Source organism: Peromyscus eremicus, chromosome 14 (genome assembly GCF_949786415.1).
Source record: "Peromyscus eremicus chromosome 14, PerEre_H2_v1, whole genome shotgun sequence".
Taxonomy (NCBI): domain Eukaryota; kingdom Metazoa; phylum Chordata; class Mammalia; order Rodentia; family Cricetidae; genus Peromyscus; species Peromyscus eremicus.
This window is the reverse complement of record NC_081430.1, coordinates 11,194,725-11,211,330: the sequence shown is the minus strand read 5'-3', so window position 1 is coordinate 11,211,330 and position 16,606 is coordinate 11,194,725. Positions and strand designations below refer to the sequence as shown.

The 16,606-nt window shown below is 41.5% G+C and overlaps 1 protein-coding gene across 1 annotated transcript in view; it reads right to left on the bottom strand.

Annotated features, from left to right (window-relative positions):
* Positions 1–16,606, bottom strand: part of Dock4 (dedicator of cytokinesis 4) — a 413,592-nt gene that overhangs the window by 210,644 nt on the left and 186,342 nt on the right. Inside the window, exons 5-7 of the mRNA XM_059279518.1 lie at positions 14,414–14,510; positions 8,811–8,959; positions 3,930–4,014 (exon numbers count right to left, since the gene is read on the bottom strand). Of these exons, the coding sequence (XP_059135501.1) occupies positions 3,930–4,014; positions 8,811–8,959; positions 14,414–14,510 (331 nt within the window). The remainder of the gene's footprint in view (positions 1–3,929; positions 4,015–8,810; positions 8,960–14,413; positions 14,511–16,606) is intronic.

Below are 16,606 nucleotides of genomic sequence, written 5' to 3'. Positions count from 1 at the left end.
ATGGTCCTTGATCTAAAATGATAATACTCTGCCAACCTCCATGGTCCTTGATCTAAAATGATAATACCCTGCCAACCTCCATGGTCCTTGATCTAAAATGACAATACTCTGTCAACCTCCATGGTCCTTGATCTAAAATGATAATACTCTGTCAACCTCCATGGTCCTTGATCTAAAATGATAATACTCTGTCACCCTCCATGGTCCTTGATCTAAAATGACAATACTCTGTCACCCTCCATGGTCCTTGATCTAAAATGACAATACTCTGTCACCCTCCATGGTCCTTGATCTAAAATGACAATACTCTGTCACCCTCCATGGTCCTTGATCTAAAATGATAATACTCTGTCACCCTCCATGGTCCTTGATCTAAAATGACAATACTCTGTCACCCTCCATGGTCCTTGATCTAAAATGACAATACTCTGTCACCCTCCATGGTCCTTGATCTAAAATGACAATACTCTGTCACCCTCCATGGTCCTTGATCTAAAATGATAATACTCTGTCACCCTCCATGGTCCTTGATCTAAAATGACAATACTCTGTCACCCTCCATGGTCCTTGATCTAAAATGACAATACTCTGTCACCCTCCATGGTCCTTGATCTAAAATGATAATACTCTGTCACCCTCCATGGTCCTTGATCTAAAATGACAATACTCTGTCACCCTCCATGGTCCTTGATCTAAAATGATAATACTCTGTCACCCTCCATGGTCCTTGATCTAAAATGACAATACTCTGTCACCCTCCATGGTCCTTGATCTAAAATGACAATACCCTGCCAACCTCCATGGTCCTTGATCTAAAATGACAATACTCTGTCACCCTCCATGGTCCTTGATCTAAAATGACAATACCCTGCCAACCTCCATGGTCCTTGATCTAAAATGACAATACCCTGCCAAACAAAAGCAAGGAACTGGTGATGGAGCCCCAGCTCCTCTCCCTGGTGAAATCAAAGGCAGGCAGTTGCTGTCAGGTTGCACAAAAGGAAAAGAGCAGAGTGGCAGGATGCCTGATGGAGAGAGGACACAAGAAGAGGCTTGAGAAGAAGAAAAATAGCTGCCTCTCAAAAAAAACGTGTCCTTCTGACATTCATAAACACCAGTTCTCTTTGGGGGGGCTAGCATCCATATTTAAAAACAGGAACATGGAATTTATATTGAGGAGACATTGTGTGTGTGTGTGTGTGTGTGTGTGTGTGTGTGTGTGTGTGTGTACACGCGCGCACACACAAAAATTACTGTTTTATGTTCCTCGTCTGTAAAAAGATGACTTTGGACCAGAATCTGAGATATAAAACACCAAATCACCCCCTTATTGTCTTTCCCAGAAATGGAAGACATTGCTAATCTATCAGGGCCTACATGAGATCCTAGACTCTCAGCATCATTGCCGTTCAGGCCACCACCATCAATAAAGTGTAATGTTAATAGAGGTGAAATCAATTGACACCCTATATATAATGCTAAAAGGAAAGACAGAGGCAGAGTTATATATAGAAATCCAAACTAGGGAAAAATGTATTGATGGCAGGCATTACTAGTTGGTCATCAAATATTTCATATTTGTAGCTAAATCTCCAGGTCCAACTCTTCTCTGCCAGGGACAGATAAAGGCAAGTGTTGTGTGGAACTTCCATGGAGACTTAAAGGAGCTTAGTCAACTGCAGTGAACCTTTGTCCTTACAACTCCACAGAGAACAGACATGGTTCTGTTGCAGAGTACAACTTCTGCAGCTCTACTGTACTTTGAGATGCCCTTGCTGTTCAACGTCAAGTACTACATGGCAAAAATATGTCTGTAGCTCTGTGCACATAATTTAGCCACAACCCAACTGAGAATTTTCTGCTTCTACATCACTGGAAAATTACATCTGTATCAGGTCTAGGCTGTTATTATCCATGTCATTAAACACAGAGAAACCTAATGCCTGAATTTAGCACATATGATATCAATTATTTTTGCCATGTTGCCTCTCTAATGAAGAAGAATGGAATGTGAAAAGGAATGAAGCCTGCCTGCCTGCGTAGGTGTTCTTCAAATATGTTCCCAGGAAAGGAAATCATAATCAACATGAAGGAAGTACTTGGTCACTTAGCACATGAGTAAATACAAGGGGATGAAGTACTAAGCCTGTCAGTGCTGAGTGGAGAGAGGCTGGACATGCGGTTGTTTGGAGCTACAATCCAGGGTGTGCTCACAATATCAAATGACCTCAGAACTGCGCACTTGGTGCTTATGAAGGAAAGCACTGCACTCGATTATGAAGGGCATCGGCCAGGGAAGAGACAGCAATGCGGCCTCAGGATCTAACACGGAGGGTTTTAAGTGAGAAAACAGAACCTCAATAGGTAAAATCAACAGTAAACATGTGGCATTAGATTTGACTGATTTAAAAAGGTGAGAAGCCATGACCAACAAATAAAGAACACAGATTGCATTTGTTTTAAGAGTGGTGAGTAAACCTGGGGACCTGGGGCATGCTCACCGTGTTCTTTCCACCTTCTCTTTCTCCCTCCAATCACCTTCCCAAACTTTTTAAAGAAAAAGTCTCATGTAGCCTAGGTTGGCCCTAATTCCGTGGAGCCACAGATAATCTTGACCTTTTGATCCTTCTGCCTCCAACTTCCAAGGCTAGGATTGCAGAGTCCTGTAACAGCCCACCCAATTTATGATGTGCTGGGGATAGAACTCAGAGGGTTTGTCCATATGAGGCAAGTCCTCTCCTGAGTTACACCCTAGCAGCCCTCCAACCACCTTCAGCTGTTTCCTTAAGACAGGCCAGATGTTCTGTTTAAACGCAGATGTAAGAAAGGCCCACAGTACGCAATACTGAATGCCAAAATCTCAGTGTATGATAAAGGAACCCTCTTTAAAAATCAGAAAGCATTCCAGTTCACAGCATGAAATACAGATATCCTGAACAGAAGGGTGATAAGGAAGAAAGTGAAGGCACTGTTATTAACTGAGACTGACTCCCCGTGGGTCACATGTCACAACTGACGGAACTGACGGCTTTTCCCAACAGTTTATTATGCATGCATAATCATCAATTAAGAATTACCCATTGCTCTCACAAAAGTACCTGAAACATGGAAAACTACATCAAAAGCAGCAAAACCTTTAAAATCGAGGCTATTTCTGGAGGGCCTTCCTTCTAGGAACATTATAGCATGGTATAGTCATCATTGAGATCACAGTCAAGTTAGGCATAAGGCAACACCCTTTGAAAACCCTTTCTAACCTAGACCTTCTCCTCTAATTTGGGGTTGGAGAAAGCTTACTTACTATCAAGAAATTCCACACAGGAATTTAGAAGCACAGGCTAAATTCAAGGACAGACTGGACTATGTTAAAACAACTAAGCCAAACAGTAAACTACCAGGCAACTAGGGAAAGACAATGGTGTCCTAGGTGACCCCGTGATGGGTAATGTGTTTGAAATATTTTAGGATTATCAATGGTCTCCAACACTTAGAAACAGGCGGGCCCAAGGACGAATGTAAAAACCGCAGCCAAAGGCTAATTTCAGAGCTCCCTTTTTGAAGTCATATACGTGATGGGAAAGGACAGCACCTTGGTGAACATTTTATTATCCAGATATACAATAGGTGAAGAAGTGTGACGTGTAAGCCTTTCAATGGACAAAGGCAAAAGAAAAAAAGGGCTTGTAAAAGTCCTGGATTTTCTTCCTAGAGCTTTACTTCCTGTTGAGGGCTATGTGAAGAACTTCAGTGTTCTGAGCCAGGGAAAGAGCCTTGGTACTGTTGGGACACGGTCACCTCAGCTTGCAAGTCTCTTTACTCTCTTCAAATTAAACCTGGAACACCCAGTTCTTAAAACATCTAGTACAAAGACTGCCATGGGAACCACAGAATTAGCAGTGAGTTGGTGAGAAAATGGTCTGTGCACCTACCAGTCGGTACAGCTCAGTGATGCTGATGTCCTCGGGGTCTACCATGGCGTACTCCTTCCGAGGCACCAGGTCTAGTCCCAGTTGTCTAGAAAACAAATTTCAAACATTTGGGAGAAAAGCCACCTTTATGGAATGTACTAAGAATGTTTTCACTACAGTGTCTGGAGATGTAATCAAACCTGATCAGCCACACTGCCCCCTCCCCCATTTGTGTCTAGCATGACTTGTTTCTGCAGTTGGAATGGACATAGCAGAAAGTCGTGTAAAACTGGGAAACAGAATATGACAGAGGCAAATCATGGCAGGCTGCATTAGTGCTCTCAATGAAACAATCCTGCCATTTGATACTATGCGGTGGAGACTCTTCAACAACCCCCAAACCAGCAACAGAGAAGCCCTCCTAAACTGGAGTACACTAGAAATTAGAGTTAGTCATAATTTGGTTTTAGAAAAAGGAACAAGAAGAGAGAAGTCTGGCCTTTAGGGTTCGATCTAGGCTATCGGGAGTCAATACGTGCCCTGTGAGGCCCCAGGAACTTACGCATGTTTCTTGTTCATGGCAAGCTCTGGGGTCAGACTGCAAAGGCATGGGGCAGAGAGGAAGCACAGCTCAGGCCTGTCTATGGTGGTGAAATGGTTTTGTGTTGGGTGTTACTGTGGCCAATATGTGGTTAAAGTTGAGGCTCTAGCAACTATTCAGGTTATTGATCTGATTCTCAACTTAGAATGTCTTACCATGGACAGGAGAACATGAGTGTAACCCTTTTCCCTGACAGTTTCCCTCCAGTGATACTGTTAGCATGCTCCTCTCCAGGTCAACTGCTGTGCAGCACTGATACCATTTACCTCCTTAAGCATCCGTAGTCACTCCAAAAGGCTCCCCAGGCTTTTCCCCGTCAACCATACTCTCCTCTTTTTCACACTCCTGTTTTCATGCTTAATTTGTTGAGAATAATTGACTCTGCAGCCCTCTCATAGCATCTCTCTCCAAGATAGAAGCCTTCCGGCACTGTACTTCTAATTACAGAACTACAGCTTTCTTAACTTCTGTATTAAAAATAACAGGGAATCCTGAAATTCTATGCTCCAAAATATCATTAAAGTTGCATCATTAAAATTATTAATTCAGTACCTACTTCGAGCCAAGCACTGGCCGGCCACTCTGAAAACTACTAGCTGTTAAAACAGGAAGGCTGTCAGTTGACACTAAACTCCTTTCCTTATTTTCTTAAATGAGGGTCAGATACTCAAAGAAACCACACATCTATTCTTTGAGTTGAATTTTCAGATCACAATAAGTACAGCTGTTTATTCTCAAAGTGGTCACATCCTCCCATGCTATCCCCCTCCAGGGCCTCTGACAGGGTCAGGTCCCATTCTCTGTCCCCTCCCAGGAGTCACTGAACTGGGTTGGGAGGTGTCATTTGACACCAGGTTCCCCTTGCTGATGAAAGATTTGTATTACAGGTTCCAGAAGGTATAATCACATAAGAATCTTAGCACCTACCTGCCTTAGTCAAAGTTTCTTCTAAGACAGGGTGCCTAAGCTCCATTCTCTCCCAGGGGGGTATTCATGTGACTGTCTCTTCAGGCTGGCCCTCGTGTGGGCACCTAACATCTGTGGAAACAATCCACAGCTGGCCAGCAGTTAGAGAGGCTGGTATAAAATGTTCAACCCCAACAGGCACAATGGCATATCTATGGGTTGAAAAGGTATTCTTTTCTTTGTGAATCTGAATCTGAGAATTCAGATCCATCATTAGAAAGAAAAGATCTAGGAATGGCCACACATCTCTAGCACTACAAACTGAGTCAAGATCAGCTCCAGCTGTGCGCTTCAGGCCCTTCCTGAACTTCTCCTGGCAGAAGGTAGCTTTCAAAGTTTCCATTCTCTGAACGGCGCGAGTCACAGTTGCGCTGGCTTCCTGATGTCAGAACTGTGAGAAACACATCTTACTGTTGCCATTCATTTTCTGTCAGTTAACAGGTACTGTCTAAGGGAGAACAAGCCACGGTTTGGGGTTTCTTAGCTCACAGAACAGAATCAGAGCGATGCTTTAGAAAGAAAATGGAAAGATCAGGCAAGGCCTAGAGAAAACAGATGGAGTGAGACCATCCAGGATAGAAAAAGCCAGGGCTGGGCAGGAAGGGACACATTTTCTATCAACCCAGCCACTAAAATACTCCATGACACCAGGAAAAGGGATGAAGCTCTTTGCCCTTCTGTGTACTCTCCACAGCACTTCAGAGGCTGTCATGGACTCTATGTGTGACAGAAATCTGTATCCCTACTTTAATTCTGCCTGGATATTTCAGGGGAGAACCACTTTCTACTGATTCTGTTAGGGACCGAGAAGGATCATTTCCTGCTTCATCTAAGCTTCCCAAATCCAGAGGACTCTTCTTCACTGCTCTTCACCAGTCTGATATGCAACACGACACTGAACACACTCTTAATTTATGTTCAGTAAGAGATTTATGTGCTGACAGATCATTTTCCAGGACAATATGACCTAGTTTAATAGGCAAAGAAATTATCTTAATTTGCTTTCCACTTAGCACTCTTCAATAAGAAAATGAGCATATCCTTAAAGGAATATGGCAAATGTATAATCCCTATGTTGATTATTCTTAAATAAATTGTCAATAAAATTTGAAAAAAATAGAATAAGGGCATGAGAAAATGTATCAATTGAAGAATGATTTAAATTATACTGTTCATTTTCATGGATTTTATTAACTTACTATAAATTAGCCATAGAACTGCCCAAAGCACAAGCTAAAACTTAGCCTCAATACAGTCCTAATTAAAATTTTTTCTCTGCTTCCCCATTCTTCTATTTCCCCTCATCAAACTGAAAAAGGATTGGTTTGTTTGTTTACCTGTTCCACATTTCCTTGTGATTTTTGATAATCTAACTCCATTCAACATCCTTATTAACAAACTAGTTCTCATTTAAATGAGGACCAGCATAGTGACCAATAACCAACTATAACTAAGTAAAAAGTCAAAGGATTTTAAAAATAAGAAGGACCAAGTGAGCTGGGCATGGTGGCACACACCTTTAATCCCAGCACTTGGGAGGCAGAGGGAGAAGGATCTCTGTTTGAGGCCAGCCTGGTCTACAGAGTGAGTTCCAGAACAACTAGGGCTGCATAGAGGAACCTTGTCTGGAAGAAAAAAGGAGGAGGAGGAGGAAAAGGAAGAGAAGAGAAGGAGGAGGAGAAGGAAGGAAGAAAAGGAGAAGAAGAGGAAGAGGAGGAGGAAGAAGAAGAGGGAACAGCAGCAGCAGCAGCAGCAGGAGCGGCAGCAAAAGATCAACTAAACAAAAAATAAGAACCACATGAGGCCAGGCACAAAGGAGAAACTCAACACTAAGGTTGCAAATCAAACCCAGCAGGAGACACAGCGTGTTTTCTGTCCAATCATCTGGAGCTGAAAGGGCCTTTGTACCTCCAGGTCAGTTCTCTGTATGACAGAGAAGGTTTCAGAAATTTGTTCCCAGTCTTTAAAAGTGATCTGGGCAGGTGCGATGGCCCAGGGAGTAAATGCACTTGCCACCAATCCTGAGGCCCCGAGTTCACTCTCCAGGGCCTACCTGGGGGAAGGAGAGAGCCAACTCCTGCAAGCTGTCCTGTGATTACCACATGCACACACATACACACAAAGAAACAAATAAAGGAAAGAAAAAGGAAAACTAGAGAAAACTAGAGAGTCCCTACCTAGTTCAGTGCTCTTCCTGACATTACACACTGTTTTCTTGCTTTTATGTCTCACATGAATGAATCCTCTAGGAACGTTTAAATTGAGTATTATTGCCTGTAAAAAGCTGAGAAGCATATCATATTCAATAAGATATGACAAGTAATGTGGGTGAGAGGGAGGGTTAAAAATCTGGTTGTGGGTCTGTGTATTCCCTAAACATTTTGACAGAAATCAAGTGTGGCTTTGGAGAGAGCCACTTCCTATCCTTAGGGGAAGCAACTTTCTACTTCCAGATGGGTTTTTCCAGATTCAGAAAGTCGTAAACTACTCATGGTTTCCTTCCTGGTGCTTTCTCTTTTTACGTTCCATATTCTCTCTCATTCTCCACACCCTCCCTACATCTGGTACTAAGATCCACTGAAGGTCAGACAGCGAACAGGACCTTGATACTATTAAGGAAGGTAAGGGTGTGGCCGCGCAGGGTGTGAAGGAAGTCCATCACTGTCTTAGTCTTAGGCCATGTGCAAACTAAGAGCACACCGAACATTCTATGTTGTCACTCCTATATTACTGTTCACACCGAGGAGAGCCTCGGCTTTGGTCAGAGTTTCTAGTAGTTAGATTGACTACTTAAGTGCTTAGCTGTTATTTTAAATAAGTCCCCCACACTTTTATTTAAAAGTAAATCTCAGTCAATGACAGCCTTTACCTGAGCTCTCCTAAGCAGCTCTGCAGGGTGGCTACATGCCTGCACAGGACTTAACACAGCTGTGCACACTGCAATAAGGCTGGTAAGATCAGAGTTTCCTTCTGCGTCACACTGTCCATCTATGCCATGATACAGAAGAGGTATACAATAAAAGAAAATGCATGCACCAAACCGAAATACTACAGGATGAAAAGACCCATTTTAGTCAGAAACCATATTGAATTGATAATCTCCTCTTATGACCACCTGTCTACTGTCACACTATCAGGCATTAGAAAGCAAAATATCTTAGTGCTCACACCAGACCCACAAAATGTGGCTTTGGGCTGCATCATTGATGGTCCACACAAAGGCTGAAATGGGAAGAACGGGGAACCTGTGTGTGATTCCTCCCTGTGGTAGCAGCATATCCAGGCTTAACTCACTTCTATGCTCCTTCCAGCACTCTGTAATCGTCAGTACTCACTCATTTCCCCAGTCCAGTCGGGCAGTAATGTGGCGCTTCACGTCCTTCATCCTGTCGTGGGTGAGATGGCCAACTAGCACCTGCCGCCGCAGATCTAGGATTTCATTCATGATGTGCCACAGGCGGTGGAAGAGATCCCCTTCATTTCTCTAAGGAATATGTAAACACAGATCTGGCAGTCAGTCCTCTTACTGGAATGGAAGGTAACCAAAGGGAGTGGGGGACCAAGTGCTTGCTATGGTATAGACAGCTTCTCCATTGATGAATCTTTCCCACTTCCTTGTCCTCAGAGAGACATCCAGCTCTATGTACTTTCATCCAAGTCTCACAACACTGCTCTCCTGTCCAAGCCAAATGTGACTTGTCAGCTCCCTAACACAGATGCTACATTGCTCACCCAGGCTTGGCTTAGTCGCTGCTTAAGTACCCAGCCTAGCTTTCCTCTCCAAGAGGTTCTTCCTGAGCCCTATCCAAACTCTATTATGCTTTAGGATGTGACTTCTACCCCTGACTACTCAGGTTTTTGTCTGAGCCTTAGGCTGCATGCAACTAAAACCAACGATGTAGAAAACATTGTCACCCACTTATTTCTTGAAGGTCCTAATTCTTCATCAATTAAGCCATGAATTTGGACACACGAGGAGGTTTCAGACACAAACATTGATCAGTATTCACTGCCATTATCTGGTCAGTACTCAGACTCATAAAAAAAAATGGTGCTTTCTTATTTACTTAAAAAGATCACATGGCTTCGGTATAATCTCTGTCAAAGTCACTAACCACCATGGTTTGGTGGAAGAAAGATGGATGAGACCTTGGGCCCAAAAAGTCTTGATGATAAGTTCAGTCAGCAGTGAAACTGGACAGTACTGGTTTTCCACAAAGATATTTTATGGGTTTGTTACCAAATATGTGATGATAGCACCGGTGAGGAACACTGCCTTAGGAGTTGGATGGTCATCACCTGACTTCCACCTGCGTCATTTCTAGAGTAAAATACTCTAGCAATTCATTAATCTCTTTGAGTTTTCTCATCTGTAAAGAGTACCATAGTATCCACCACAGGGAGTTACTGTGAAGACACAGGAGCTAGTATACAGAGTGTGAAGAAAAATGCTCATCCCAGAGTAAGAGACATGTCCCTAGTCCTATTATGATTCAGCATGGTTCACAGTAAGTCCTTAACAAATACTGCTTCTTTGCCAACACTGAAAAATACACACCTTACCACAGAGATATTAGGTATCTATCCTGCATCTTTCTTAGCCTTTATAAGATATGCTTCTATTGTCTACAAAAATCATTAACAGTCTATATTACTGGTTCTCAACCTTCCTAATGCTGTGACCCTTTTAAATACAGTTCCTCATGTTGTGGTGACCCCCAACCATAAAATTATTTCATTGCCACTTCATAACTGTAATTGTGCTACTGTTGTGAATTATAAGATAAATACATGATATGCAGGGTATCCGATATGCAACCACAAAGGGGTTGTGACCCACAGGTTGAGAACCACTAGTGTATATGACTAGTGATGTGAATTTATAGGTTGTTATCTACTAAAAGCTCTCTAGAGCTACAAGACACAAAAAAATTATCGAGTTCTAGTTATAGGTAAAGATATATATAAAATTTAAAATGTAGCGATGCATTTGCTGCTGTGTTAATACTTGATGTTTTAAGGACCCATCTGGTACTGCGCAGGTCTGACAAATACGCTAGAAGGATGGGAAACTTTCTCCAGGAAATCAGTTCTGGATCCTCCAAGCCATAAATAATCTCCTTTTCCTCTCAACTCCTAACTCATTCTGTTGGGCCTGTTTTCTATTACTGTCTTCTGTTACTGCCTGCTCTTTTTCTCATGTTATACACTCTCTTACAAGCCATTACAAGGGCACTGCAGCACAATATTCTTGTAATTAACTGCTCAGTGTCTGTTCCCATCTACAGCAGCTGGGCCCGAGCTCCCAGAGGTAGAAATGAATGAACACATTGATTTATAGGTGTTATTTCTTGCACACCTCCAGAAGCAGTTCCTGTTTAGGTCATACATATGAATAAGCAGAAGACCAAGAAACATTGGAGGATATCTGTGGTGGGAAGGAAAAATCCACCAAGTGAAAATAAATTACATAAGAAGCTATGAAAGGTCAGGACTCATGCAGCCAAGTAGAGAGATCACATCCTCACCATCACAGGGGCAAAGGCATGTGCCTGCTCATGTTGTTTGGTAGGGTGACCTTGATCATATTTTCTGACAAGGGGATGCTGACGTGAGAAGGTAGCAAAAATCTTTCATAAAAATGAAAACTAGCTGATTAGCTCCCTCTCAGGGGAGAAACTCTAAATGTGGAAGGGATAGTCCCAACACACAATGGGCCTACCCGCCAAATGTAGCACACTACTTTAAGAAAAAGAGCTGGGCATGGTGGCTATAATACCTTTAAACCGGCCACAGGAGGAATACCATGACTCCATCCCAGCCTGGGCTTAGCAAACAAACTTATCACACAAACAGGAAAGCAAGCAAACAAAACAAAAAGAATGAAAAACATAAATATATGATTTGGTCATACAATTATATTTTGTAAAAAACTGAATTTGAGAAAAGTGGAGAGCTCTAAAGCATCCTAAGGAATATTTAAAAACTGTATTCCATTTGGTAGTAAGTGAAAAGAATACATTACAATACTAATCAACTGGATTAAAACAATACCCGGAAATCCTCACAGTATACTGGACATGCACCCAAAAGGAAACTCGTTTCCTATGTTAGAGAGTGGGTGGCTGAGGTGGGATTTGGTTTAAAATGAGAAGAGAACAGGTCTCAGTGGCAGCAGACCCAGGCTTTGACTCTGGCTTTACTGCTTAGTGTGGGACTTCAGATAAATCATCTTTGATAAGATTCAAGAATAAAACTACCTAGAAGAACCCCAGGGAAGAAGAGAGATGTAAAACATAGCTCAGGGTCTGCATTCCTCTTCAACACTATTCCTGCTTTCACTGCTGAATTTATTACGATGTATTTTTTTTTTTTTGGTTTTTTTTTTTTTTTTTTTTTTTTTTTTTCCGAGACAGGGTTTCTCTGTGTAGCTTTGCGCCTTTCCTGGGACTCACTTGGTAGCCCAGGCTGGCCTCGAACTCACAGAGATCCACCTGCCTCTGCCTCCCGAGTGCTGGGATTAAAGGCGTGCGCCACTACCGCCCGGCTATTACGATGTATTTTGAAGGTTATTATTTAAGCCCTTATTGAATTATTTAAACACTATTTGAAAGAACAAACTAGAATTTCTCAAGCAGTTACCATTCTTTTAAATGCTTCTAAATGTCTACATACACTGTTGGGAGGCCCTGCTGGTCAGAGGCTGCAGTCTACCACAGCTCGGCAGCTTTCTCTAAGCTCCACAACGTGGAGGACTCCCTCCCCCACAGCGAGACTTCCTGCTTTCTACCTGCTCATATCTGGAGAATGTTTCTGGGCCCAGAGGCCTGACCTTATCTGAAAGCTGTCTCTAGGCCTGGCTGCCTGATTTATCTCTAGCATGGCCGTTGGCACAGTCTCCTGCTAGAAGCCTTCCCCCTGCTGCCCATATGGTAACTAAGACTTGTACTAGGAGCTCTGCTATAGGACCCTGCTGCCACATACAAAGCCTTTGACAGGACTGTGCCGGTCAGTGCAAATTAGGGTTTGTCCCCAGGCTCCTCAGTCCTATATATTCCCTATACTCTGGAAAAGAGTTGAGCTGACTCACTGAAGCCATCTCCCAGAGGGCTATCTCTGTTGTACCCACAGCCATCTGAACCCTGTTCCTCACTTCTGCTCCCTTCACCCTCATGGACCAGTGAAGCCACTGATCCTGAGGAAGAAGCAAAACCATAATACATTACCTCATAATACTATTGGCAAACTATAAAACTTATTGCTTTTGTCAAACACAGGTGCTAGCTGGGCATAGTAGCACACTCCTTTAATCCCAGCACTTGGGAGGCCGACACAGGCAGGTCTCTGAGTTCGAGGCCAGCCTGATCTACAGAGTGAGTTCCAGGACCACCAAGGCTACACAGAGAAACTGAATCTCGAAAAAAACAAAACAAAAAGAAAAGGTTAGTTGCTTTGCTTGAAAACTGCTGAAGAGAGCATGGCTAGTGCCCAAGATACACAACTGTACAATCAACCAAAGCATTTATGCAACCAGGAAAAGAGAAAGCAGAAAGCCCAACACTATCATGTCATCCTTGTTTCAAAAGTCAATCTATCTCTGGGCTGAACTTCACATTTGCTCCTCAAATAAATGATGAGTATTCCAGTATCAGAAAATGTTAGCTAATTAATCCCTTTCCAATTACTTAGAACAGTAGCCTGTAGATTTTACTATGTGCAGATCTTTAAATCAACCAAGTCTATCTCCAGAGTAGATGCCCAGAGTGGTTATGACAGCAAAAGCATGTAGAAATAACTAAACAATACAAAGTCAACTTTGGTCCTCACTAGCAGTCATATCAAAGAAAAAAAGTAGATACCCTTGTTCAACTACAATAGGACATGGGCTTAAGTGTACACACACATGCATACACACACACACACACACACACACACACACACACACACAGAGAGAGAGAGAGAGAGAGAGAGAGAGAGAGAGAGAGAGAGAGAGAGAAACAGAGAGATAGAGATATTATAAATCTAGAACATTGAGTATTTTAAAGATGTACTAGTTCACATACTTTACAAAATTACTTTCAATGCAATAATACTTGTATTTTATGACCTTCTTAATTAAAATTAAAAAATCTAATAGCCAAATCTGTATTCCTTTGACTCTGTCTCAGCACAAAGCTTTGGAGGAGTATAATCTGACTGTTTACCAAGACTACACTTTCTTTTTTTTTTTTTTTTAATTTTTATTTTGCAATACAATTCAGTTCTACATATCAGCCACGGATTCCCTTGTTCTCCCCCCTCCCGCCCTACCAAGACTACACTTTAAAAACTCATCTAAGACCTAAACTATCTTGTGGATTTTCCTAGTGAGTTCTAAAGCCATCAGCTCTCACAGGATAGGGTCAGACAACTCCAGAACAAATAATGTTATTAGTTATAATAAACAAATTAATATATATATACATAATTCTAACCCTTTTTTCACAAAATTGCCTTTCTTTCCTTAGTATATTTAGAATACTTTCTCTAACTCTTAAGTTTTCATTTATGATATACTCAAATTACTAATAGAAGTAGGGTGTGCTGAAATACACCGCCACTAAAACTGCACTGAGAATGGCTTCATCTTTGAAATAAAAAATATTTAGGAAATCCAAAACTAGGTCCACATAAACACTCATATTTGGTTAGATGTTAAAAGACCTATCTTTTATATTCTTGTGATATTGAAATACAATGCATAAAACCAATGCTCCATGGGAAAGAAGAGATTATAATATAAAATAATTATGACTAAGTAAGATCTACACCCCTTACTTCCCAAGAAGACCCAGTGACTTAAAGCAAGCTCACACATATTAGTTGATGGTTACTCATGGTCACATATTTCTTAAGACAATTATCTAACTAAAAATCTCACCCTTAAAAAGTTACTTACAACATAGAGTTGTTTCCACATGGCTCCCCAGTCTCTTAATGTTGATGTCATCTCTGTGATAACAGAATCTTCAGTGGGAATAACCATTTCAAATTGTCTGTGAAGTTGAAGAAGAAAAAAACATATACATAAATACCAAAGACAACACTTTCTTTTAAATACTCAAGAAGATCAACTAGGAAAGAAATCCACTTGCAGTATGGCAGCCAGCAACCAGGACATGATTATGAGCTGGTATGAGGAATGCTATAGGTAAGGGTAATACAATGCCCAAGGGAGCAGCCACTTCATCTTGGTCAAGACTGAATGGTCCAGGGGAGAAGGAACAACAGAAATGTTCTACTCCCGTGACAGCTTGGCCAATGGACAACTCTTTCAATCTCTCCAAACTCAACAGTTTTCATCTGCCACACAAGATCACCAGACTACATCAACTCTGAGGTGACTGCTATCATCCAAGTGCTATGATCAGAGTTCTTAATAGTAGTAAAAGTACTGTTCAGCCATCTGGATGCATGGCATGTGAACTTATAACTAACCTGTAACTAGAACATTCACTAAGCATTCATTTGAGCTCACTAACCCCTTAATTATATTATTTGGAACAGGCCAATGAAAAACTATGTATTACTAATACTGTTACCATGCAGCATAGCCAAGGCTTAAGATGTCATAGATATTAGGATATTCATTCCAGAATGTTCCTCTCTGTGTTTAAGATGATAGACTCTTTTTGTTTCTTCTTTTAAAGTCAGAAACAAGGATTATTAGTCAGGTATGTATGGCTGTCCTGAAGAGAAGCATCATGAGGAGAGAAATGGGAGGGGGGCTTTAGTTTGCCCTTTGGTCCTGCCTTTAGCATAGAAGACTCTTTTTCATCTCTAGTTTCTTTTGTCAAATTCTTTCTGGTTTTGTGCAGGTTCAAGAGGTTGCATGGTCATTATCATTACTGCCTCTCAGAAGAATGCAATCAGCACGATCGATGGAGACGATTTCCTTTATTTCAGGTTTATTTTTCCAAAGGCCAATATCTCATATGTAAAAGGAAACAGCTTATTAAATTCCAAGGGAGATTCCTTCTTAGCATGAGGCTAACTGCTCTGCAGCTCCTTTATGATGTCATGTCCAAACATGTACAGCTGTCTTTGGGGAAATCTTCCTAACATAAACGCAGAAACTAAAATCTTGCCTTGATTCTTCCCCTAATTGAGCTCCATCTCCTCATGTCTCATTATTGCTAAAATCCTGTCCTGTGAATATTTCCCTTATTTCTAGGGCATAAGTGAAGCTGAAAATGTAAAACTGGATTTGAAACTAGAAAGAAAGTAAACAGTAATGTAAACCCTGTGGAGGATGCAGTACCGTTCAAAGAGCCTACACATGACACTTCCCAAAGGTAGAACATTTACCCTGCTTTTGAAGCAGCTGTTGCAGTTTAAATGATGAATATTTGGATTTAGAGATTATAAAATGATCCTCTACAAAGCCTAAGAGGAAGCAAGAAATCTCCAGGAATCCTTCCCACTGCACTCAACATCTCAAAAGCGAGGTCTTAGCAAGAATTAAACAATACAGAAGTGGTTCCCCTAATTCACAAACTCCCACTTAATTTAAAGACCCTCATCGTAGACCCTACTTTGCTCTGAAGACCTAGGAAAGAACCACAGACAAGTCAATATGTGGAAAGTTCATTTGGGGTTATCCAAACAAAATGCAAAACTCTAACACAAAATACCATGTAGACAGGGCAGTTCTTTTGTATTAATTACATAAACTCCTAAATTAGTGTTGAAATAATCTATCTTAAGTAACTGCCCTGAAATATATTCTGTTCAGTTATTCTGGGACAAACTTGACATCAGCCTCATCCTAGCAGTCGGTCCATCAGGTTAAAAATCTGCTTAAAGTACGTTGGGTGATACTAACATCCTGACCATCTTCTCTTGGGAACAGCAAGCTGCCAACATTCTGTGTCCTTGAACGTTTTCCGAACAAAGTTTTTCTCCTAGAGTCCTGGAACTAAGAATCTACATCGATTGCAGTAACTACTTTTTAGAAAAGAATCTGTCTACCCTAAATTCCCATTGCCCTGTGATCCCCATCAGGCCCGGTGACAGCCTAGAACCTGTAAACCTTCTACTCAAACAACCAAATTCTGGGACACCTTTTTTCCACATTTACAGCTTCTTGGGG